This window comes from Calcarisporiella thermophila, assembly GCF_041956535.1.
Source record: "Calcarisporiella thermophila strain CBS 279.70 unplaced genomic scaffold VTP21scaffold_3, whole genome shotgun sequence".
In the NCBI taxonomy this organism is placed as follows: domain Eukaryota; kingdom Fungi; phylum Calcarisporiellomycota; class Calcarisporiellomycetes; order Calcarisporiellales; family Calcarisporiellaceae; genus Calcarisporiella; species Calcarisporiella thermophila.
Window position 1 is genome coordinate 1,025,126 of NW_027192193.1, and position 23,855 is coordinate 1,048,980.

The 23,855-nt window shown below is 44.2% G+C and overlaps 11 protein-coding genes across 11 annotated transcripts; 6 read left to right on the forward strand and 5 right to left on the reverse strand.

The window, feature by feature from the left end:
* Positions 1-62: 62 nt before the first annotated feature.
* Positions 63-1,161, forward strand: VTP21DRAFT_7308 (uncharacterized protein; the record flags this gene model as incomplete). Its single annotated transcript, XM_069398035.1, has 5 exons — positions 63-110; positions 301-318; positions 439-471; positions 614-707; positions 773-1,161. 5 exons carry the CDS (start codon positions 63-65, stop codon positions 1,159-1,161), a joined length of 582 nt encoding a protein of 193 aa, XP_069255535.1.
* Positions 1,162-2,268: 1,107 nt separating this feature from the next.
* Positions 2,269-3,995, reverse strand: VTP21DRAFT_7309 (uncharacterized protein; the record flags this gene model as incomplete). Its single annotated transcript, XM_069398036.1, has 4 exons — positions 2,269-2,799; positions 2,878-3,249; positions 3,339-3,716; positions 3,780-3,995. The coding sequence occupies 4 exons, from the start codon at positions 3,993-3,995 to the stop codon at positions 2,269-2,271; spliced, it is 1,497 nt and encodes a 498-aa protein (XP_069255536.1).
* Positions 3,996-4,486: 491 nt separating this feature from the next.
* VTP21DRAFT_7310 (uncharacterized protein) lies at positions 4,487-5,206 on the reverse strand (the record flags this gene model as incomplete). Its single annotated transcript, XM_069398038.1, has 1 exon — positions 4,487-5,206. One exon carries the CDS (start codon positions 5,204-5,206, stop codon positions 4,487-4,489), a length of 720 nt encoding a protein of 239 aa, XP_069255537.1.
* A 1,948-nt stretch (positions 5,207-7,154) lies between these two features.
* On the forward strand, positions 7,155-7,805 carry VTP21DRAFT_7311 (uncharacterized protein; the record flags this gene model as incomplete). Its single annotated transcript, XM_069398039.1, has 3 exons — positions 7,155-7,473; positions 7,540-7,575; positions 7,654-7,805. 3 exons carry the CDS (start codon positions 7,155-7,157, stop codon positions 7,803-7,805), a joined length of 507 nt encoding a protein of 168 aa, XP_069255538.1.
* A 44-nt stretch (positions 7,806-7,849) lies between these two features.
* On the forward strand, positions 7,850-8,712 carry VTP21DRAFT_7312 (uncharacterized protein; the record flags this gene model as incomplete). Its single annotated transcript, XM_069398040.1, has 2 exons — positions 7,850-8,232; positions 8,292-8,712. The coding sequence occupies 2 exons, from the start codon at positions 7,850-7,852 to the stop codon at positions 8,710-8,712; spliced, it is 804 nt and encodes a 267-aa protein (XP_069255539.1).
* A 640-nt stretch (positions 8,713-9,352) lies between these two features.
* On the forward strand, positions 9,353-13,491 carry VTP21DRAFT_7313 (uncharacterized protein; the record flags this gene model as incomplete). The annotated part of the gene is made up of 3 exons (XM_069398041.1): positions 9,353-10,451; positions 10,519-10,779; positions 10,853-13,491. 3 exons carry the CDS (start codon positions 9,353-9,355, stop codon positions 13,489-13,491), a joined length of 3,999 nt encoding a protein of 1,332 aa, XP_069255540.1.
* A 401-nt stretch (positions 13,492-13,892) lies between these two features.
* On the forward strand, positions 13,893-15,341 carry VTP21DRAFT_7314 (uncharacterized protein; the record flags this gene model as incomplete). Its single annotated transcript, XM_069398042.1, has 1 exon — positions 13,893-15,341. One exon carries the CDS (start codon positions 13,893-13,895, stop codon positions 15,339-15,341), a length of 1,449 nt encoding a protein of 482 aa, XP_069255541.1.
* Positions 15,342-15,785: 444 nt separating this feature from the next.
* VTP21DRAFT_7315 (uncharacterized protein) lies at positions 15,786-16,689 on the reverse strand (the record flags this gene model as incomplete). The annotated part of the gene is made up of 2 exons (XM_069398043.1): positions 15,786-16,085; positions 16,156-16,689. The coding sequence occupies 2 exons, from the start codon at positions 16,687-16,689 to the stop codon at positions 15,786-15,788; spliced, it is 834 nt and encodes a 277-aa protein (XP_069255542.1).
* A 157-nt stretch (positions 16,690-16,846) lies between these two features.
* VTP21DRAFT_7316 (uncharacterized protein) lies at positions 16,847-20,522 on the reverse strand (the record flags this gene model as incomplete). The annotated part of the gene is made up of 19 exons (XM_069398044.1): positions 16,847-16,987; positions 17,066-17,325; positions 17,391-17,465; positions 17,547-17,847; positions 17,910-17,986; positions 18,057-18,165; positions 18,235-18,348; positions 18,422-18,506; positions 18,575-18,714; positions 18,775-18,960; positions 19,028-19,120; positions 19,187-19,414; positions 19,484-19,564; positions 19,627-19,713; positions 19,767-19,887; positions 19,955-20,098; positions 20,168-20,269; positions 20,337-20,423; positions 20,485-20,522. 19 exons carry the CDS (start codon positions 20,520-20,522, stop codon positions 16,847-16,849), a joined length of 2,469 nt encoding a protein of 822 aa, XP_069255543.1.
* Positions 20,523-21,045: 523 nt separating this feature from the next.
* Positions 21,046-21,423, reverse strand: VTP21DRAFT_7317 (uncharacterized protein; the record flags this gene model as incomplete). Its single annotated transcript, XM_069398045.1, has 1 exon — positions 21,046-21,423. One exon carries the CDS (start codon positions 21,421-21,423, stop codon positions 21,046-21,048), a length of 378 nt encoding a protein of 125 aa, XP_069255544.1.
* Positions 21,424-21,765: 342 nt separating this feature from the next.
* Positions 21,766-23,765, forward strand: VTP21DRAFT_7318 (uncharacterized protein; the record flags this gene model as incomplete). Its single annotated transcript, XM_069398046.1, has 6 exons — positions 21,766-21,777; positions 21,849-21,926; positions 21,988-22,062; positions 22,142-22,477; positions 22,541-23,425; positions 23,508-23,765. The coding sequence occupies 6 exons, from the start codon at positions 21,766-21,768 to the stop codon at positions 23,763-23,765; spliced, it is 1,644 nt and encodes a 547-aa protein (XP_069255545.1).
* Positions 23,766-23,855: the final 90 nt, after the last annotated feature.

A 23,855-nucleotide genomic window follows, 5' to 3' on the forward strand; every position in this document is an offset into this window, starting at 1 on the left:
GCGAGAGGGAACAAGTTTCTTCGAGACTGAGAGAACATCTCGGAGAACATTTTGCCAACAAGATGATGCTATATAGGATTGTCGTTCTCGGCGATGGTGGTGTCGGGAAAGTAAGTACCTCAACTAGCTTCTACCCTATTTCATCTTAAATATGCTGCATCCCTACTGATATTTTCCACTCTCGCCGACTCTAACAATTCCGGGGGAGAGTGGAGAGTTGACTATTATACCATACAGATTACTAACTTCTCAAAATAATGACTAATGAATCGTTTTCTCCTATACTTTTTTCCTTATTAGACTGCTCTGACAATTCAGGTTCGGCTCTCTACCTATTCTATTTTTATCATAGATATTACGAATGGAGTTTTGAGAATTTTTTTCTTATCGTTATAACTAACTCTCTTTTTGCATATTACATATTTTTCCCATCCGTAGTTGTGTTTAAATCACTTTGTTGGTAAGTCTGATGTTTTCATTTATTTAACAGACTCAATTTTCTTATGTGTTATTTTTTATCCATCCGTCTTTATTTCCGCTTCTTTATCTAGAGGTATGTCCATCGATATATTTATCCCCTTACTCAAAAGCTTAAAGGCTGCTTTTCTCATAGACGTATGATCCTACCATCGAAGACTCATATAGGAAGCAAGTTGTCATTGACAACCAACCATGCATTCTTGAAGTGCTTGACACTGCTGGCCAAGGTATTCTCAAAATTTTGCCCAGTCTAACCATAACCAACTAATATTATCTGCCGAATCTTTTAAAGAGGAATATACTGCGCTTAGAGATCAATGGATTCGAGATGGGGAGGGTTTTCTCATTGTTTATTCCATTGCCGCGAGATCCACATTCGAACGGGTAGAGCGTTTTCGTGATCAAATCTTTCGCGTTAAGGATGTCGATAGTGTACCGCTCATCCTTGTTGGGAATAAATGTGATAAAGTCACTGAGCGGGAAGTGTCACGAGAAGAAGGATATCAGATGGCGCGCCGACTTGGATGCGAATTTATTGAAACATCTGCGAAAACTTGCGTTAACGTGGAGCGTTCATTCTATTCGGTGGTTCGCTTGATACGTGCTACACGCGAGGGCTCTACAGTTCAACAACCATCCGCAACCAAAGATAAAAAGAAAAAGAAGTGTGTGGTCATGTAAAACTCACCTATAATTGTTGGAAAAAGTTTATTTTTCTCTTGTTTTTTTCCCCTGCCCCTCCTATTTTTTTTCAGCCACCCTCTTATTCCTTTTTATCTTCTTCGGAAGGAGAGTGAGACGGCGAAGCAAAAGGATGATAACATAGATGTTTGATAACATAGATATCATAATATTTATTTTGTTAGCCAAACTTTTTTTTAACTATTTACCATCTTTTCTACTCTGTTATTAGTCTACATATAACTTTTCAGATGTTCTGTACTCTCTACTGTCATTTGATTGCTTTCTTTTTTATAACGTGTTTCCTTACTCATCCTTATTAATTGTTGTTATTCGCCTCTGCTTTTAGCACACTTTTCCGTCTCCTCTACTTCTTTTTTCCTTTTTTTTTTCTGTGCCTTTGTGTCATACCACCAATACTAACCCGACCCGCCTTAATAATATTTGTTTTTTTTTTCGAAAACTGGTGATGCGGTTGTAGGCGCAAGTGATATACACAATGCGTTCACATGATTCTAAATAATAACTCTAAAGGTGCATTGATGAGATTTGTGGGACCGTTGATGCCAGAAGCTCGGCTGCAGAGCTCGAAACCTTTTATGAATCGGGGATCTTCATCTTACTTCGATTAAAGACGTATGCAATCTTTTCTTAGTTCGGGCGCTAGATAACGAGATTTAGGAAATTTGGATGGCACAGCCCGCCCGAATTATCAGAGAAACTGGCGCGCTATGATCCACTTTGATTTTAACTTTCGTAAAAACTTCGGGAATTTTAGCTACTTTCATCTTGAATTCGAATAAGATCAATGGGAACACATATAATGAAGCTTGTGGTGACAACATATAGAGACGCATCCGGAATAACCTAGAAGATTTCGAAGTAGGCCGATAATCTTGTCCAGATCTTAGTTCCGCCAAGGAGCTTCACTTTGAATATTCCTATTGGCACTATCCGGATATTCGTTTGCATTATTAGGATCATGTAAAAAATGTGTTGTTTTCAATATCGTTATTCAAAATAAACGTAAAACGTATTGTCGAGGAAAAAAAAATACACAAAACTCTCAAGTTAACAAAGGTACCATATAAGAATAAAATATCATCATCATGTTCTTGACCATGATCTAGTGATCTCTTCCAGAGTCTTATTCTTGGTCTCCGGGACAATTCGATAGATTGCCCACGTTGAAATTGCCAACACGGCGGCAAACAACATGAATACGCCGCCTCCCAACCAAGTTTTCAGCATAAGGAACAAGTAGGTGACTGTGAAATTTGCTGACCAGTTTACTACCAAGCCCAGAGAAGAGGCCGCAGCGGCAGCCCGAGTTTCTACAATCTCAGAGGCAAGTAAGAAAGGAATCGGCCCAAGTCCCACTGCAAAAGTGGCCACAAAAGCCACGCTGGAAACGGCCGAGAGAAATCCGAAGTGATATGACATCGAAAATGAAAGAAGCAAAGATGCAATCATCATAGTACTACTTGATAGAAGAAGGAGTGTTCGGCGACCAGCTCTGTCCATCAGGTAGGCCGAGACTACTGTCATCGCTGTATTTACAATACTGATAAAGACGGTGATGAGATCAGAAGAGGTTGGCATAACCTCAGATAGAATTGGTGTTGAATAAAAGATAACCTAAACCAACACCATTAGAGGAACGCAGGAAAGTCAATTCAATTGAAGTAACAATGATCAAGTCTACAAGAAAGATACCCCGTTGATGCCTGAGAACTGTTGAGTTAAGTGAACCAGCAGAATTATCATTAATGGACGCCGATACTCGATGGTGAAGAGCTGGAAAGGGGTGATGTGCTTTACAGCAGGGATAGCAGGAATGGCATGCTCTGGAGGATTCTCCTCAGGCGCCTCATCCCTCTGCTCAGCAGATGAAATAAGCCCCTGTGTGTCCTCCGCCTTAACTTTAAGCCAACTTGATAGTTCGTCCTCGACATTAAGATGGCCCCGGAGTTTCTGAAGAGATCTTTTTGCCTCACTATATCCACCCGGACGCGTTGCAAGATAACGAGGTGATTCCACACACATAGGTAATAAAGCGAGTTGAACAATGGAGATAGCTGCGCCGATCTAATGAGTATTCAAGAAATCCATACAAGAATCGATTAGAATCACTTTCAAAGCAAGGGGAGACCTCTCCACTCTAACTATAGAGATACCAGAAGAATAACGCGCCACAAGGAAAATGTTGAAAACCACATTCCCAACAATTGGGATGCAAGGATACCTGTAACAATTCCTAATTGGTTGATCACACCAAAAATTCCGCGCAAACTAACTGGTGCAATTTCAACCAGGTATATTGGAACAACCACAATTGCCACTCCGCATCCTACACCTGTAAGGAATCTGCCAACCATCATCCAACTCGGTGTTGTTGCAAATCCCATAACTAGTGACCCAATTGTGTAGGCTGCATTATTCAGAATAAGCGTCCAGCGACGTCCATATCGGTTCGCCAGAGAGGAAGCCGTCAAGGAGCCCACGAGGCCACCCAGAGTCAAAAGGGCAACAAGGAATGACCAAGTAGATTCGGACTTGGAAAATTGGGAAAATAAAGGAATCAGCATGTGCTTCAAAATGAATACGCTTATGCTCACCATTTGTAGGCATGGAGGCAAATAGGAGTCGTCGCCAAAAGGGTAGTTTGATAAAAAGCCCTCAGAAGCATCGTTAGCAATGGTGTCTTTAGATTTGCAAGATGCAATCACATCCTTAGGAATGTTAAGCACCCCAGTATGATAACCAAATTGAAATGAGGCTAGTGCAACAATCGCTGCCACGAAGAGTCCATAAGGATTCAAGTCATTATGCATTTTGCTCAAAGATCTAAAGTATTCGAATCCCAAAGAACCAAGGTCTATCGGTATTCTAATAGAAAAAAGAAAAATTCGGTTTACCAGGGGATTTTCTGCAATTGTAGATAGGAAATTGCAATCAGATTTGCTATCAAATTATCTTGTCAAATATCTTTTTTACTCTGCTCCTCACGTTACCCATTATAAACTAGGCTCATCTATTTGGAAAAGTCGCGTACAACACAGGGTCTCCAGTCTAATTAACCGTTGATTTCTCTATCAGAAATTAAAAACTCAGTGAAGTGGGTGATTCGTAGATCCTTTAATGATCCATAGTGTCCGAAAATGAAATATTAAAAATCAGCCAGTGCATGTTTTATATTAAGAGATAATATGAAAAATGAAAATTAAATATAATGTCAGTCGTGAATATCGAATATATATTCAATGCATAACGAAACGTTCGGGAGCTGGATGGCTAAACCATTTAGCCAATGCGAACTCAACAGCTAAAATAATTCGTTAATATGTACCTGGTTCCGTCCAAGACTTTTAGCAGCATAGAGTGCTTTGTCCGCCATTTTCAGTAGGACTTCAGGGTTTAGTTCGAGCATGTTTAACTCGCTAATACCAATTGAAACGGAAAGTGGGAAACTGTTTATCTTAAGCGATCGAACTTCCGCAAGAAGCCGATATGCTATTGCCGCCGCTTGGCGTGCCGTTGTATCCGGGGCAATGACTACAAATTCATCACCACCAAGGCGAGCTACCACAAATTCAAGACAGAGCGTAGTCCGCAAACATCTAGCCACGGCTTTCAATGCGCTATCACCGCAGCCATGTCCGTAAACGTCATTGATGAATTTCAAGTGATCAATGTCAATAAAAAGTAGGGTCAAAGGAGAGTTGACATGGTAAGATTTCAGAGTTTCCATGTACAGTCTTTTATCAAAATAGCGACGATTGGGCAAGCCGGTCAAAGAATCTGTGTAGCAAAGAAAAAGCAAATCATGCTCACGACGTACATAATGATACCCCAACAAGATGAGAATGGATAAAGTAGAGAGAAAAGTGTAGAGGTATGTCTGATACTCAATTGACAGCTCATAGTGAATGGAAGATCCGGTATAGTCAGGATAGCAACGCAGCGCGAGTAAACCTACCGCAGCAAGGAGTGCAAGCAGAAGGGCACCAAAGTATGTCATGAACTGAGGTCGATGGCCACTCATTTCGGTCCCATGTATTATTATAGAATTTTCATTTTAAATTAAGCAATAATTATCGGTAGAAACTTAAGATGGAGAAACATCCAAGATTCTAATTACCTTACCCCAAATGCGAAAAATATAGCCGAGTCTTAAAATGCAGTCACAACATCGTCAAACGCCCCTTTTACCCCGGCAACTCTCAGCAACTCTCTATTAAAAAGTGCGAGAAAGTAATTGTAAAAAAACTGCAGAGTCCACTCTATTTAAAATTATATGCATGCTATGTTAATGTTTATTAACAAAGCCAGTGCGCTGAGTTGAAATTATTAAAGTGTATAGCTGGATTTAACTATTCTTTAAACATTATCTTCAATTTTTTCAATTCTTTATTTCTCTTTTTTTATTCAATACCTCCCATTCTAATTTGACTTACCGTATAAAAAGAGCTTTCTCTTTACCATCATTATAAATAATGGATCCCAACATTAAATTACTTCCTAACAAGATCTGCGCCAGTATTGTCCGGCTGAGATAAAGATGAGACCTCGCGACAGGTCGTTGCCACTCTGAACAGCAAAATACACTATATTATTTATTATTCTACTTTATCACAAGTAGTCTAATACTTTAGTTAACAATCACCAATTTCCTTTCTTAAAGCAAGATTGACATTGAATTGGTTGAGGGATTGAGTTATCTGCTGCTTTCAATCTGCATACTTTGGTAATTTAATTTTTGAACATGTTGCTATGTTTAATTTTTCCATATCAAGAAAGCATCCAAGCAACAAATAAATTAAGCTCCGCTTTGACCATTTTACGTATCAAATCTAAGAATACACAGGGATAATTGAATAATCTTTCCGTGCAACGCTATAGCATAAAATATACTTCTTTATTTCAATAATCAACCCAATCCAAGGGAATAGTGACCACTCTACGCATCATTGTAGTAAATCTGCAATAGTTTTAGATTCTTCGGATCCTGCAGTGTATCTGCGAGCATACATACAATAACGTTTATGTGACTAAGATGTATTGGTCGGCAGAAGACTGCAATCTCGAAAATATCTCTCAATTATAATAATTGTGTGAAGGCCAGCGCTGCAAAAGAGACTAGGAGGTTGGCACTTTTGCAAATAGGCGAAGTACATCCAGATTAGCTCCAATAAATTTTCTAGCTGAAAAGGTTGTATCTCATTCGTTACTAACTTAGTATAGCATATTACTAGTTATTGATGCTAGAAAATAACTCTGGCATTGACTTGTGTTGATAATATTGGGTTGAGTCGAATTGATACAGGAGAGCTCTAGTGCCTGTATCAAGGAAATACTTTCGGTAAAAATGAAGACGATATCACAGTGAGCAATAGTATTCGTAGAGATATTAATCCTTTCCATGACTGTGATAACTTATAACTTCATCCGTTAATTGATAGATCTGAGGAATGCAAGGTAAAAGTGCAAAATTTCATGGTATATTAGAAAGAGTAAAAGTCTGAACTAACTATCCAATTTTTTTGGGATGGAAAGTGCGAATCTCTCTTTAAATCCAAATACTCTCGAACATTTCATGAGCATATTAGCAATAGTTGCAACGGTCGTAGTATGAATGATGCCGAGAGGTTCTAGAGTGTCATTTGCTTAATTAACCAAAGATTAATTTACGCATTGAATGAGTTATAGTGCACAATTCAAAGAACGGAATTTCCCACAAACCTCATTAGCATTCGATAGTATGGGAGTCAACGGTCTCCAGGGCATATCCCTTTCATGGCAATTTCCAAAGTGAACGAAAACATTCATCTTCGGCCGAGATTACTAACGGAGTTAAATAATATTAATGACTTAGAAATATCCCCCGAAGCCAACTTTCCTTTTTGAAATATTACGCCCTAGTTCATATTCTGATATATTGAGCATATAATGAGCACAGAGTAATTCCTTTTTGATACTAAAGCCATACCAATATGGCAGATAAGAAAATCAGCACTCATATTTTTATTTTTGTCAATCCCAAGTCCGGGTCACAAAAGGGGAAGGAATTAACCAATCTTGACAATGAATTTCCACTTCCTAATCGTCCGGAAATTAGTGTCCATGTGTGCAATGTCCTCGACGAAGAAGACAAGAATCGTGGATTAGCGCAATTGAAACAATTACATGATGAGGGCTGGGGTCAAAATAGGAGTCTCCAGGCGTGGTCTGCAGGGGGAGATGGGACTGTCATGGCGATAGTGCATGATTGTTTAACCAGGGGAATAGATTTAAACCGAATAACATTTTCTTGTAAGGTGTACTCTTATCTTTAAGGGCGAGAGAAGTTATTTTATTTATTTCTTTTTGATTATTCAGGCATTCCTCTGGGAACCGGTAATGATTTTGCTCAAGGTAAACCATACGGCACATATTTAATTTTTGCGATTGACACTAACAGTTCTTTATCACCCTGAACTATTATACTGATAGTGATGGTAAGTGCACAAATAGCTGCGATGATATGGCCATTTATCTCCTCAACTGTGGGGCTGATAATGCGCTGCGCTTTCAATAGGGATGGGGCAAAACGATGCATGGTAGAATTGTGGGTCGGAACCTCAAAAAGTTACGCGAAATTGTAGAGAAACGAGTGGATGGAGAGGCGGCGCATCTTGATATATGGGAGATGGAAATGAGAACCTATGACACTGGATTTGTACGCAAGTCGGGAAAGTCATATCGGGATGACCGCCAGGAGACGCTCACTCGAAAATTCAGCAACTATATATCAATCGGCGTGCAGGGATATGTTGGCTCTGAATTTGAGAAAAATCGCTCGAGTAAACGTGCCCTCAATGGATGCGTATACTTCTTCGAATCGATCAAATGGATTTTTTTCCGGCGGTTTCCAAACCTTGCTCCTCTAATGTATTATTTTGAGCAAAAAGAAAAACCCGTCCTTTATTGCTGCCGGGATGATGGGGAAGAGATTCCTGAGAAGTTCAACGATGTACCGCGTCTTATTAACAACCCAATCGAACTCGTCATCCAGAATATTCCCCATATATGGTGAAAATTCAACCAATGGCTCTATTTACGGCGGTTTTACTAACTATTCCATTTCACAGGGGGCGGGAAATTGCACTCTGGGATGAAGCAGTTAAGGGGGAAGAATGCGTGCAAAATCGATCGGGTGCATGTGACCCAAGCAAATGGACTAAGCAACTTGCAAACGATGGGCTAATCGAAGTGTTTCTAATCCGTAGCGTAGGCTCCTATTTGAAGAAGCTTTTTGGCGAGCGCCAACATCTTTCGCGCATCGGTCAGTTTGATGAGCTGACGATCCAGTTCCGCAAACCAGAGGAAACCTTGGCAGGCGGAAACAAACATAAGATAGATCAGCTCTGTATAATGGTGGATGGGGAATTTTATACAGTTCAGCATCCTAAGAGCCTGAGTATAAAGCGTTTGACGCAAATTCTCTTACTCGGGTCAAGCCCTAAGAGGTCTCGGCTAGTACGGGATGAGAAAGTCACGAAGGGGAGCTGATTTGCTGTTTACTTGTTAGTTGATTTATTGCTCTTTACTCTCTATTTATTCTCCCTTTTTTTTGCTCTACTTTCGCTGAATAGCATGACATTCGAGGTATATTTTTATATTGTCCAGAAATTTAATGACCTTCCATTCCAAGCAATATGAAACAGGCCACAAAGCGAGTTGCTGCACAGGTTTTCTGTTGTTTTTTTGGAAATCACTATTAAACTTTCGCAACGGAAAACAAACAGAAAAGCAATAGCGCAAATAAACAAATTCCCTTTTCCTCCCTATCATCTCCAGCCCTCCCCTCCTTTCCCCCAGGGATCGAATCGTAGCTGTGTCTGCTTACAGGATTGACCGTTTCCTGTTCTTTTTTTGTTCTGCCTTTACCCTTTACTCATCATCAGTTGGATGCCCTTTCATTTCTATACTTACAATCGTTTAACCCAAGGAGCTCTTGCTTTCATGGTTTAGCCCCAATTTCGTTACCTTCAACTTCCACTCTCTTTCAAAAGCACCCTATTCTTCTATCCTTCTTTTATTTTTTCTCCCTCTATTTCACTCATTCATTTGACCCCATTTCTAGTAGCAAAGAATATTATCGTGTATTATACGAAGTAAATATCCAGCCATAGTTTTTTTTACGTATATCATGCTGCAGACAGAGCATCTTTCATCATCTGTTCGGATACGGGAAGACAATTCTTCAGTTTATTCATGTTCTCTACAGCGAACTTTCACAGAAACCAAGGATGAAGAGTGGGAGAATATTTCTACAATGCTGAAAAGTTGGAATACGAATACTGAACCTTCACATAATCTCAGCACAGCATCTAGCATGGACCCTCCCACATCGACATATATACCCGAACGCACAAAAGAAAAACCGATAGCAGCTTCATACCCACTATCTCAACCTCAAATACCGTCTGAACCCGTCTCACAATCTAACGCTACCAACCTTTCTTATTCCTCTGAAATGAAAACGAATCAAGCTCCCAAAATACTCGAGAAAAAACGGTTTGTACCAAACCGTGGTCAACAGGCAGAACCGAAGCCTCGTGAGAGTGTTTCGCGCGTCTCTTTAGCTAGATCGTTTATGTCACGGCTCTTTTCACGAGATAATGACACTCGACCACACACACCAACACAAGCCCCCAAACCCACAGTGCACACGGTGACTACGTGCTCCAATGCCGGGAGGGAGTCCTCGTCAACTTTAGCAAATGCCGAGGACGATTCAGCCGATGACAACAGCACAATAAAAGGGCAAGAGATTGCACAACAACCTTCACCACCCTCTCAGCCATCCTTAATTAACGAACCATCAGAATCGGTTGCGACTCCACCCATGCTTCAAGAGCCGTTGTTATCTGAAGAAAATGCGGCCCTTGACTCTGATATGAATCATGAAGCACCACAGGTGCCAGAAATGGCGCTCCCTTCGCGAACCGAACTTTGTGCCGCAAATGTGACCATTCAAGTTAGTGATGCTGACAATAGCGTGCTGGTACATGAAGACAATGAAGGTGTTCAACCTCAGCAAGAGATAAATGCACGTGTTGTAGAGCACACCATCTCTCCTACTGCCACTTCTTTCTCAGAGCAAACACGGAGTTCCTACACTACTTCATCCCCGCCCTCCCCCTTATCACCTAGAATACCTCAAATGTCGCAAATTCCAGATAATAATACCAAAATCCATTGTATGATGAATACAAATAGCTCAGAGCTGGGGAGAATCCCTAGGGGTAAAATTCAACGATGGGCAGACTTTCTCCACTAAAAAAATAGTAATCCCCTATTTATTCTTAATAGGCACTACCCATTTACTCGCTTCTAATAATCGCATACCGGGGAAACAACTTAGTCCTGTCTTCTCGGCTCTCTTTGAAACTCTGATGGTCCTGGATCTATCTTTCAATCAGATTTTTATATTGCCAAAGGAGGTTGGGCTTCTCATAAACCTCAAAGAACTATATCTTCAAGGCAACATGCTGCACGATTTGCCCGACACCTTAGCGAAATGTCTTGAGCTCGAAGTGCTCGACTTGCAGGGAAATATATTCGAGGAACTTCGTAAGCTCCATATATGGCCAGGATTTTGATTGAATAATGATTGTAACAATTCATTTTTTCTTGTTTAATCCAGCTGCGAGCACCCAAAAGCTAATTCAGCTGCGACACCTTGACATTCGCAACAATCGAATACGGCATATTCCACCATTTCTCTGTTGCCTCTCAGGCACGCTCACCAGCTTCTTGTACGAGGGCAATCCACTAGAGTCCTGGTATCACGAACTCGCATCGCCACCCCCTATTACCGCAAGCTCAAATACAAACATCTCCCAGGAGGATAATGCTAGAACCAAATCGCTGCGAAAGTTAAACTCTGCCCCCTCGCTCTGGCGACGACAAAGCCAGGCATCAAACATGAGTATGAAAGATGATTACGAGAACAATCAACGCACCTCAATGCCAGTGATTGGTTTTACTGAGGCTCAGGTCACGGTTCCAGACCAACCCAGTTTAGATTCCTCACGAGCGTCTATGTGGTCCACTTACCCCAGACGGCTTCACAGCCCACCGCCAAAGGCCTATCGTAACTCAATGTACAGCAATGCTGATGATCAGTCTGTCTATAACCTTCAGGATCGTCGCAGTTCGCGAGTCACTCTAGATCAGGGAAGCCACCTGCAACGGGACAAGGTTAGATCCCCTTCTCCGGTAGTATCCCTTCTTAAAGGCGTAAAAGACGCCATGAATTTACGCAGATCTAGCGTCATCTCGACCTCCTCAGTGCAACCGCTTGGTTCTCCCGAGTTATCTCCTCCCCATATGATTTCTCCCGAGCAGATAGACCACCGAGGATCTCCATCACGCCCTACCTCCTTCTTTTCCAAGAGCAATTTCCGACTAAGCCTGATATCGTCCGTTAGCCAACCGACGGCAGATATGGGACGTTATGTTCCGGAGCATCCCCAACGAGCTAGTGCCGGTGGGAGACTCATGCGGAAATCGTCGCGGGTAGAGCGTGCGCTCGATGTACCTCCACCCAATTTCGGGCAAACAATGCGCGACTCAGGCTTTGCACGAAGTTGGAGTGTCGCGGGGGATACCTCACTAGAGCCATTAGAGGATGAAAAGGTTTTGCTGGATGCGAACAATCTGGATGCCGTCATCGACGAAAGGAAGGATTGGTTGACGCCATCTCTGGCCATGGATTCTCTCCAGACGCATCGCCAGGTTCGCGCGATGGACTCAAATCCAGAGAGTAGGTGCACTTCTGCCTTAACCATTCGCACGACAGCATCTTTGGAATGCGAAGACCCAGCCAATTTGATGTCTCTTCCTTCATCACGGTCAAGCTCATTATCCTCATCGCCTTCACATTCTACTTTGAACACGCCTACTCGAGGCTTTGATCACAAAATGTCGCCAACCAATTTGCCTCCTGACGCACACCCTGGGGATAGTGCTCTGAGTCGGCTCCTTGGTGGACTTCGAGATCTCTACGACTTAGACTCAGAGACGAGTGAGTATGAGCAGGTGATGGCGTGGCGGAGGGTCTACAATACAGCAGAGAGCGAACGTAGGCTTATCTATGGAAACGAGGCGGGAGAGCGGGGTGAAAATATCGAGCCCTTGCGAACACCCACTCCAAAACATGTGCGTCGGCGCCGTTTTATTCTCCGCGAAATACTTACCACGGAAAGATCGTATGTGCAGGGATTGCAAGAGTTTATGGACATCTACGTGGAGCCTAGTGCTCAGGTGCTCTCGCCGCAGGAGAGAAAACAAGTGTTTTCCAATTTCGAGAGTATCCTCGCTTTTCACCGAGACCATTTCTTACCGGCTCTGGAGGAGGAGGTGTCGCGACTAACCAATGACAAGGAGGTGAACGATATGGACGACGGCATACAAGATGATCCAGTAAGAGTTGGAGGCGTGTTTGTAAAGCTGGCCGATTTTCTACGCATGTATAGTTTCTACATTAATAACTGTGATTCCGCATTGGGGATGCTGGAGGGATGGCGCCGGAGTCGAAAGCCGGTGAAGCAGCTGATGGAGGCCGCAAGAACCCATTCCCGACACGCGCAGATCAATTTTCAAGGCTATTTGCTATTGCCGGTTCAGCGGATTCCGCGCTATCGCCTCCTTCTGAAAGATCTTTTACGCAACACGTACGAAAGCCACGGCGATTACGCAGATCTGCGTCGCGCCTCAGAGGCCATGGAGGCACGCGCCGAAGAGGTCAATGCTCGTAAGCGTGAGCACGAAAACCATGAGCGAATTGTTCAAATTCAGGCGATGCTGCGCTCTCGATCTCGTACGGTGCTTGTACAGCATGACCGCCGCCTGATACGAGAGGGTTTCCTGCGGATTTCACACGTCGCGAGACGGGTTCCCTACACCGAGTCGCCCATCGCCGGGGCGCAGCGGCTCAGTGTTACTTATGTCAGGCGAGAATTTTACTTTTTCCTGTTCAACGACATCTTTGTGTGGTGTAAGGCGAGCAGTGGACACTACCAACTGTTGCGACAACGATCCGCCGGGGGTGCAAACGCGTCCATCCTTCCTCTAGTGCCGACGCTCGCGCAAGGTCAAATGCAATTGCAGATGACGTTGAAACTGGACTCGCGACTCGAACCCGCCTCCGTTGTACAAGTATTCGAGGAGAAAATGCTTCGCGTGGTCGACTCTACCGGAATCTACTATCTGGCCTCCGTCCTCTCGAATGGGGACGCTGACCTCGATATCTGGGCAAAAGCTATCAATACCCGATGGTGATTCATTGTATCAGACACATTTTTACACCCCCATTTTCAACGCAATAATATCATGCTTTTTTTTTTTTTTACGTCGCTATCCATTTTTATTCCTCGTTTCAGCCTTATTTCTATTCTATTAATCCATCGCTGCAATTTCTTGTTATTATTGTTTTGATTGTTTTGCTAGTTCATTCCCCATTTTTTATCCTCCACTCCAATATATTTGTGCTTCTCTCTAACGTATATACATAAATGCGTGCGTGTTTGTGTGCACTTTCCAAGGGGAAAATGAGAGGAACTCTATTTCTCCAATGTCGAATAAAGTTTTAAGCTCCCACTTGAGTGACTGCGAATTGGACAACAATAATTCAACAGAAAAACAATTAGTGTGAAAGCATATTTGCTGACACAATTCTCGCCATGCTGACACGGTCGTTCGCCTCCATCCGTTCTCTACCTATCGGCCGGTATACCAGCTTGTCAAAGCGCTTAAAATTACTTGGTCCCACCCGCTTCTCGTCATCGTCCTCCGTTTCCACACCCCTTCCCCAAGCCCCCCTCACCAATGCAAAACCGAAGCCCGCCACAAGCGCAGGCGACTTGGCCAATCGCGACCACCGTGCCATTGCAAAAGCTCAGCAGCTCTTCATGATTCATCCCAGTAGTCCTGGCTCTGTCTTTATGCTGCCACATGGGACACGCATAGTCCAACGGCTACAAGACTTTATACGGGGAGAGTACCATCGATTTGGGTACGAAGAGGTGATGACTCCGCTCATATACAAGAAGGATTTGTGGGAGACATCAGGACACTGGCAGAATTACAAAGAGAACATGTTTCTTGTCCATGGTGGCGATGGCCATGAGAATGACCTTGACAAGGATGGATTCGGGCTGAAGCCGATGAACTGTCCCGGCCATTGTCTCATTTTTGATAATGTGCCACGGTCTTACCGCGATTTGCCTCTGAGGTATGCTGATTTTAGTCCACTGCATCGCAACGAGGCAACCGGGGCCCTTACCGGGCTAACGCGTGTGCGCCGCTTCCATCAAGACGATGCCCATATTTTCTGTACCGAATCACAAATTCAGCAAGAAGTTCGCGACTGTCTTACCCTGATCGACCGTATCTATTCCATATTCCGGTTCCCGCGCTACGAACTCACCCTGTCCACCCGGCCCGACGCTTATATGGGTGAGCTACGTGAATGGGACCATGCAGAGGCTGCCCTGCGCTCTGCCCTTGACTCCACCGGCAAGCCCTGGTCAATCAAGGAAGGAGACGGGGCCTTTTATGGGCCCAAGATTGATGTGATGGTGGGCGATGCTCTAGGGCGGACTCACCAGACTGCCACCGTGCAGCTAGACTTCCAACTTCCAGCCCGATTTGGGCTCCGCTACCAGGATGAGCAGGACAAGCTTCGCACACCCATCATTATCCACCGTGCGGTGCTGGGCTCAGTGGAGCGTATGCTCGCCATCCTCATCGAGCACACCGAAGGAAAATGGCCATTTTGGCTAAGTCCGCGCCAAGCGGTCGTGATACCCGTCGGCCCCTCCTTTGAGGAATACGCACGCAAGGTTGCCAAGGCCCTCTCGCTCGGCCAGCGATCGCTCGACTTTAGGCCTGAAGAGGCGAATACGAGTCAACGCTACTACGTGAATGTCGATGCCTCGGCTCGACACAGTCTTGGGAAGATGATCCGCGAGGCACAGCTGCTGCGCTACAACTTTATTATGGTAGTCGGGCAAAAAGAGCAGGAGGCGGGGTTGGTAAATCTGCGCACGCGGGACGGCAAGCAGCTAGGGACCAAGTCTTTGGAAGAAATCCTGGACGTTTGGGCTCAACTTGAATCCAACTACGAATGAACGGAGGCTTCGGTTCACGAACTTTGTGTATTGGAGGTGCAGGAGGAACTCCAAGAGACTTTGAAAGGAACTTGATGCTATACTATTCTTGTTATTTTCCTTCTACTATAGACGCTGTTTTTTTTTTCTCTAATTCTAATAGAATTATCATGTATAATGTGTTTTTATGAGCAAGAGGTGTAAATAAAGGGCAAGCTAAACTATTCACATTCAGTAAAGAGATACAAATGAAACTAGGAGAGATATTGACAGTGATAGGCCGAGACCAAGTCTAGCAGCCTTCTTTGAGCCTCCTTCGCTCAACAGCCAGGGCCTAAGTAGAAATCAAAAGTCTATTTTGTGAAAATACAAACCATCCTGTTCGAGATGGCACGAGTGGGAATCAATGACACTGGTCGAAAAAATATTTCGGTAATAGATGGAAAAATGAGTTATATCAAGACTCTAAATCATTCCTCTCCAAATTCTTGAGAGCAAGCTTAACTCCTCGTCCTTGACCTCCTTGACAATGACCGGGTGGCGTTGCGGAATCTTCCTGGTCTGCTCCTCGACCTCCCACTGGCTTGCGGCAATTGGGAGGCTAGACTGTCCCGCCGAGGTCTCCTCAGTCTCCTCTACCGTGCCATCCGCGTATCGTACTCTGCGGCTTGTGCGCGTGACACCATTCTCTGTGGTGGAAACGATGACTTCCTCACGGCCATCCGGGTGTCGGACGCATCGGTGGGACGAGGCCCTGTAAGACGTCTTTAGAATAGAAGGTGAATAGGGCTACTTGGATTCTTCAAGAGTTCTGATAGTACTGGGCTAAATTTACCTCTCCAGGTGCATTCCAACCGTTACTGTTTAATTTCTCTTCATTCCCCGGATTCTGGTAAAAAGGAGATTCTCGCTTCAAAAAGATATCCACAAATGATTCAGGATCCCTCGCAGCCTTTATAGCCTCCAGTTTTTCATGATCTGCCTCCGGGCCCCAGGGCGCATTCCATCCGAACAATATATCAAACCCGGAAAGAGGAGTGGGACGACGGAGGCGGCGAGCGATGCGTTCCAAAAACCTGCCTTTTTCGCTTTCATCATCTCTTGATGTGATTCTCAAACTGGGCGGAGGGTAATAGAGCCGATTATAATCGCTGTCGCTATACCACAGATCTGGGCGGAATATAGGGAGAAATGCTCCCATGAACATAGTGTTTAGCATGGAACCAAAGGCTGCCCGTGCGCGTTCGAATTCACGCTCCAGTTCCCTCTCGAATTCACGCTCGGTCTCTGCGAAAAAGGAGCCGAAATCGCGACGCTCGGGCATTTCAAAGAAGTCATCTTCTCTCCTTGTTTCGTCTGAGCGGTCCATTTTCGTAATGGTGGATCACGGCTAAGGATGTTTGGGAAGTTTGAATGGATTTAGTTTCAAAAATCTTCGAGTTTCGATTTTATAAAAGGGAGCGCTTGGCAGGAGCAGTCACAATGGTTCATTAAAATAAAAGTATTGTACATGATTTTATTGCGTTTTACCGTCGCCAGTATTGCGACCACTTGTGAATAGTTTCCATGACTTGTGGGAAGAGGGCAGAAACACTGTCGTTAATCAGATTCTGGAAGTCCTTAATGGCTTCATCTTCAGACAGATCTAGACGGAACTTTTCTTGTACCTTTTCCAGCAAGGCATTAGTGAGAGTTAGCCCGATGCAGAACTAAGTGAGAAGCACTGAAATAAAGGCAAATTGTACCTTGAGGACAGCTTTATCTGGCTCTATTTTGATGTCGGGGATGTTGGCGTCGACCATGAGTGCAAACAAATTGAGGATAAGGTTAGCACTCTTTCGCAAAGTTGTCAGTGTGGTGTAGCAGTAGGACTTGAAGCGCTGGTAATGTGGCGAATTGGCGCCACCCATCGCTTCGACCATTTCCTTGCACAATTTCATCGGCGGAGGGAACGGTTTAGGATCACGCCCAAGAATGAACCCAAAATCAACGTGGAAGAGTCGTCCTTAGATATCAATCACCATATATGAATGGAATGCATTAGAAAAGAAAAGTCCAAAGGCTCTTTACCGTCGGGTGTGAGCAATAGGTTATCTAAATGCCGATCGCCAACGCCTAATAGATAGGTGATCACACAGTATCCAGCTAAGAAAAAAAAAAATTATGCAGTTATAGAAGATTAACTTCAATAAATAAGGGGGGAGAGAAAACAAAAAAAAAACAAACCGCAGCTCTTAACGTAGGTGTCCATCACCTGTGGATCAACGCCGTAAGTCCCTACCGAGCTTTCTTCAGGGTTATGCTTGCGCAAATACATTAGAATGCTACCGTTGTTCTCTGCAAGCACCGTCGCAAGAGGGGTTGAAGGGATATACTGTAGAAGACCGTGGTCAGAGCCCGTCGCCAGCACCTTATAGGGAGTTAATTTAAGGTCGAGGTTTTCCTTGCGCAGTAGCTTATCCATTAGCATGATAATTTGTATTACAAGCTGATCTTGGCGCAAATCATCCCCTGTTTTGAACATCACCTAAAGTTCATGAATGCGTTAAAACAACATCGACCTACTGGGGAACCTTTTCAGCTACTAACCGGGTATTCCGACCCATCTACGCAGTTAAACGTAAGGCGCAGAGGCAATAAACTGCTCTTGAAAATGGATGATTTTTCTATAAAAGGATGAAGGCAGGATTAGCCCAATACGTGCTCAAGTGAACGGAAAAAGAAAGTAGTACTAACCGGCATTGATCCCATGGACCATCACTCTAGCATCAAGTGGAAGTGGCAGAGGATTAAAGTTAGCGAGACCATTTTTTGGATCAGAAATGAATTCTCTGAGATATTCAATCTGCTCGGAGCAATGAATGTATTGACGTTAGGCATTCTCTATATGAAATGAAACACGATTTGTAGTTGCCTTTTTTGGTCGAGTGTCTTTGAGGGACCGCAGCTCTTTGGAAAGTTGAGTCAAAGTAGCGACAAGCTCTCCTTGTCGCCGAAGGATTTCGCGCCGAGAGAACCCCTTTGAAACCTAATAATAAAGTAGGAATCAGTCAGAGAGGGAGAGAGAGGAAAGGATAAAATCCAGATACTACAATACTTACTTCTGCCATTGAGGTCATATATTGATACGCTATTTTTGCATAAGTTTTGCCCACAATTTTATCCTCGCATTCCACCATTAAATACCTTGAGTAGATTAGAAAAAACGTGGATTAGATTATCTGGAAAGTGAAAAATAAATGAGCGAGGACTACCAGTGAAAATAGTTCCCAAGAATTGGGTTTTTGACCGAGCGCTCTATCAAAAATTCCGCCAAGGACGAGCTGGCGGATCGCTCGTTAATGTGTTCAAACCGAAGTGCTTGCACGAGTTGCAATAAATACAATTGCAAATCCTGAAGGAAATAAAGATGATTAAGGTCGCCAAATTCACCCAGCGTATTTGGTGAACCTACATCGTCATCAGCTTTGCGAAGCTTGTTGACTGCGTACTCACGAACGGCGCGATTCTCAAAATCACGCCCAAGGAGTTCAAGCGCATCGTCAATGTCAATTTCCATCCAGGTTTGGAGAAGATCAACCGCCTGCTTGACCTCAGTAGCATCAGTCCATACAACGCATTTCAGGAACTTTGTTAAGGCCTAGCGAAGGAATTATGTCGATTTGGTGAAAATTTCTCTTAAAGGCGGGCCATTTGCAACCGATTACCTTTTTGTCGCGCGATAAGTAGTATCTGAATTTCCATATCATGTCCTTTTCTTCGGTGGTCAGAGTTTGCGTAGGGGAATATCTGAGAATTTTCTAGAGTTGAAAATAAAACCAATGAATGAATATCGAAAACTCAAGGGAGAATTGAGCATTACTCACATTGAGTTCATCGCGGATCTTCACATTCGGCTTCAAATCTCTATCAAGAGGGCCGGTTCTATGACTTCGGACTAGACGACGATGCTTGGCTTCTATTGGGTTATCGCGGAGCATTTCAGGGTCATTTATATTGATGAGTCTCCGCGAACCACTCACAGACGCCGTAGGCAATGGTTGCGTAAGCGGTTGTGTGAGAGGGATGGATGGTAAAGTTATAGGTGCATACTCCTAATTAATTGGGATTTTAAGTAGACCGTTATCACTACCGTCGAGTTGGAGCTTATAAAACATGCTTACCTGTTCACTGTATACCAGGGGAAAGTCGAATTTAGGTAGATCGATATAAAGCGAGAGCTTTTTTGATTTTGATGACTCGCGCTAAATTGAGGATACCTCATGGATATTCTATTTCCAGTGCGATAAAAACGACACAACCATACCTTGTGAATCTTCTCAATCTGCCGAAATACTAAATTGTCCAGCCACTCTACCCTTCGCATATCCCCCTTCTCGTGCTTCTTCATGAGCTATTCACGGATATTAGCTACATAGAAATGATAGCAATATAATGGAGGAATACCTTTTCAAGTCTATCCATTTCGTCACCATTGTCAATTTTACTAGGTGTAGTTGTCAAGATACTACCATCTGCCTCTCTCTCTGGCCAAATGTGTAGCTTATGCTTCCCACGACGCAACGTACTTTAATGCACAAAAATAAAGTAAAACTTCAGTGGGACATGAGGTAGGCATCAGAGTAGATGCTCACTTGTTTTTTCCGAAAAGCTTGAAGGTTGATCCTCCCACGGGCACTGGTGTTCGAGGTCCATAAATATCCCAAACTGTGATTGCGAGCTGTGCACTCGCTGGCAGATCGCGATACTTGATTGGAAGGGTTATCCACTCATTCCATCTTTACATGATACGATTAGAAGATGAAGAATAAGAAGGGGAAAAAAGCTAGCCAGAAAAGTCGACTTACATCCAGTGATTTTTGAAACTCTTGTATGAAGTTCGTTCCGCTACTGTAAGAGGTTTATTGTCGCCATAGAGCTGGACCGTGACATAGAGATCGGAATAGTTACTAAAAAATTATGGAAATTCTAGCCGAGATGTTCACACCCAGTAACTAGCAATCTATGTATTTAAACCTCTGCTGCAGCCCAGTAAATTTCAGTTCGGGGTTGTCTAGCAGGACAGATAGCGGTTTCTTTTCGCGCACGCCTTCAAGCGAGGAACTGGATATCAAAATCAGAGGACATCCCCCTCAAAAAGCAAGAATTTGCCATCGACACTTACATTCGAAGACTTACAAAAAGATCGAGATCTTTCGTCATACAATAGGAGAAGTCTTTGAATTGAGCATCCCCGTAATCCATCTTGCTAAATGCCACTTCAATCCACGTCAATGCTGAGTTTGCCGCCTTCACGCTTAATATTCGTGACTTGATGTCAGCTTTGACAGTCACAAGGGGGCACTAGGCGGGAATTGTAGGCCAGATTAGATTTTTGAGGATGATGTTTCGTAGATTCGATAGAATCGATAGCTAGATTTCAGCCTAGTTCTCATAGAGAATTTGGATTGCACCCTCGATCTAATCCTTTATCATACTCACGCCAAGAGTTGCTGCTGTTGGAGCGCGCGTGTATTGAATGATGTTTCAGGTTAGGCTTTAAGCTACTAATCCTAATCCAGCGATTGAATGTTGAGGGCGAAGGGGTCCTCGAAAGTGGAGAGAAACATATTTAATATACTCTCGGATGAATAAGGGGAAACGAGCCGGATTACCGCCGCTGACACTTATCGCTCGCTCTTGCACAAGCGCAAACCACAAGAGAGTGGTCGTGAGAAAAGCTAGGTTACCAGTGGCCCCGCGCCTCCGGTAGGCGATTTGTGTCGATTTGTGAGGAAAGGCCGTCTTGTATGGTTGCAGCCCGCCATTGGTGCGAATATGGAAATTCAGCCTCGGCTGCCCAGAGCAAGCCGTCAATACGCAGTGCACGGCCGAGACAGCTGCAGCGGCAAGGGGAGCCCCTCGAACACCCTTTGTTTTCAGCACTAGCAGGACGGAGGCAAGCTTGAGGGTCTCGCGCCAGACCAGCCTTGGCTACATGGGCTGATGCGGACGGGGACGCTAGCTTTTTGTTTAGGGTTCTCAGATCTTGCTCCAACCAATGGGGGGCGGGCTGAGCAGTCTTCCGATAATTCGGACTGTCAACTGTCTTTTTGGGAAACATATTTAATAATCCTTAAGTGAAATGAAACAGTGCTGCGACTTTGTTGGTTACAGAAGAGCACCCCTTTCCTGCTTTCTTGGCTGACTTCAGAGCGGGCAATATATACTTGCCACGAAGCGTGTCGGCTTTCTCTTAAGAATTCCCTTCGCCCTTGCCATTTGTTTTGTTCATTCAAGCATCTCCCGCCTTTTTGCATTCTTCCTGCTCCTCCCTGTTTACCCCTTGTCACTTTCCCTCTAGCTTCCCCCTCGCACTCTATCCCGCCCCGCCCCCCCCCCCTCCCCCATCTCGCCCAACCCATCTCGCCCAACCCATCTCGCCCAACCCATCTCGCCCGTTTAAATGTCGCTCAAGGTAAGTCCAGTAACAATGGACATTGTCGCTCGGACCTATGTGCTTATCAACCTATGCTGCCTTTAATATAGTACGAGATAGAAACATGGCACGAAGCTGTGGTGGCCTTTGAGAACAAAGACTATGAAAAGTCGATCGAGATATTTAGTGTAAGGACGGATAGATATCCTATTGTTTGCAACCTTCTCTCAATCCCAGCCCTTCCTCTAGAGTATTGCAGGCCATAGCAAGATATTTTTCAACATAGGATTGATTCTCTCCAACATGAACCAACTGGAGGAAGCGGTAAATCAAATACGGACGCTAAGCAAATTGCGTCGATGTATTCTTACAAGTCTATTGTCTTGTTTTCCCTCGTGCTTAGGTATTGTGGTTCAACAATGCAGTCGAGCTTGATCAGTACCATGCCATTGCGCAATTCCAGCTCGGTATCACCTATTACCTATTGGGTAACATGATTGAGGCAGAGCGCTTCTTCGACATTGCGCTCCATGTGATGCGCGGAAACACTTGCATCGATTACACTCAGCTGGGGCTTAATCACAAATTGTACACATGTGAAGTGATCTTCAATCGGGGCCTCACCAGGCTGAACAGAGGCGACTTCGCAGGGGGAATGGATGATCTGCGCTATGCGCAGCTAAATAAGGAGACGGAAGAGCATGAAATCATCGACAGAGCGCTCGAGAATGAAGGACTCGTAAGTCTTTTCTATTGGGCCATCTCTGAATTTACTAAAACTCTCTTTTTTAATGTTGCATAGGGATTTACAGTAATATCCATTCCACCCGGAAAGTTGTACCGTCCCCCCGAGTATAAGGTCAAAAACACTAAAAGGGTGGATTATCTGGGCAATGCTCAGGTCATTGCAAACATCGACGAAGGAGACACCACCACTGGATTCCAACCACAGAAGCCCAGCGAGCTTAATAGCAACAATATAACTATTGAGGATGGGCCATTCGGCAAATCCGCGATCCTCCCGCCTAGTGATCAGGATGCAGTATCCGCATTCGCCGAAGAAAAGTGCAGCCCAAATGCTCTATTGCTCTCGCGGGCTAACACGGTGCACACCCTACCCTCTCTCGCTAAAAAACCCATGGTTGAAACCTCTGAGCTGAAGCGCCTCAAGACAGTGGCGGGTGTGACCACCGTCAGGCAGGATACGTTTGGGATGAGCCGTCCTCCGCCGCCACGGGATCATGGCTCCTTGAAGGACGCCTTTAGCTCGCTCTCGCTCAACGATTCCCTTCCACAACGCACCACCTCTATGGGCAAGAATCACAACCTGATCCGCCAAAATACCCTTCCACCCTCCTTCTCCTCCCGTGCTCTACTCTATCGCCAGAACACTATGCCCAACATGAAGAAATCGCCTCTCAAAGACTTGTATTCTACTAGCCGAAACGGCGCAGATCACGATGGGAGTGTACAGGACCTATACACACAACCCAAGTCGTTGGGTATGGATGACTATACCAATAACTACAACCAAGTCGAACATGAGAGTTTCTCCGAACCTAACGATGACTATTTCCCGTACATACCCCCTCAACCGCCGCAAATTGGTTTGCAAAGAAGACCACCGCTCGGTTTGGAACGAGAAGTCTCCCTTCGCTCTTTGCGTTCGATAAATATCGAAGGAAAGGTAGGCGACAATTTTTATTCTCCTTATGATCACTCTGGTTACAATGAATTTCTCTTTTTTTTTTTGCATGTATCTATTTTAGACCAGAGTGAAATGCTATCTCCAGTCTGAGCCAGACACAGCGCGTGCTTTCCTACTGGATGATGAGGCAACCTTTGCTGACCTCGTTACACTAATTCAAAAGAAGTTTAATACTACTTCCACGCCTTTGATAAAATATCGCGATGATGAGGGCGAATTGGTGTTAATAGTGGATGACTCTGATTTACTGCTGGCGAGGAATGTCGCAGTGGAAATGTATGGCGGCGTCAAGCTGGAGCTGTTTATCTCAATTGACTGAAAGTGACGGAAGGATTTAGATAGAACCTGCATCAAATACATTGATTTCCCTTCTCTCTCACCCCCTCCTTATTTACCTGGACTAACCTTC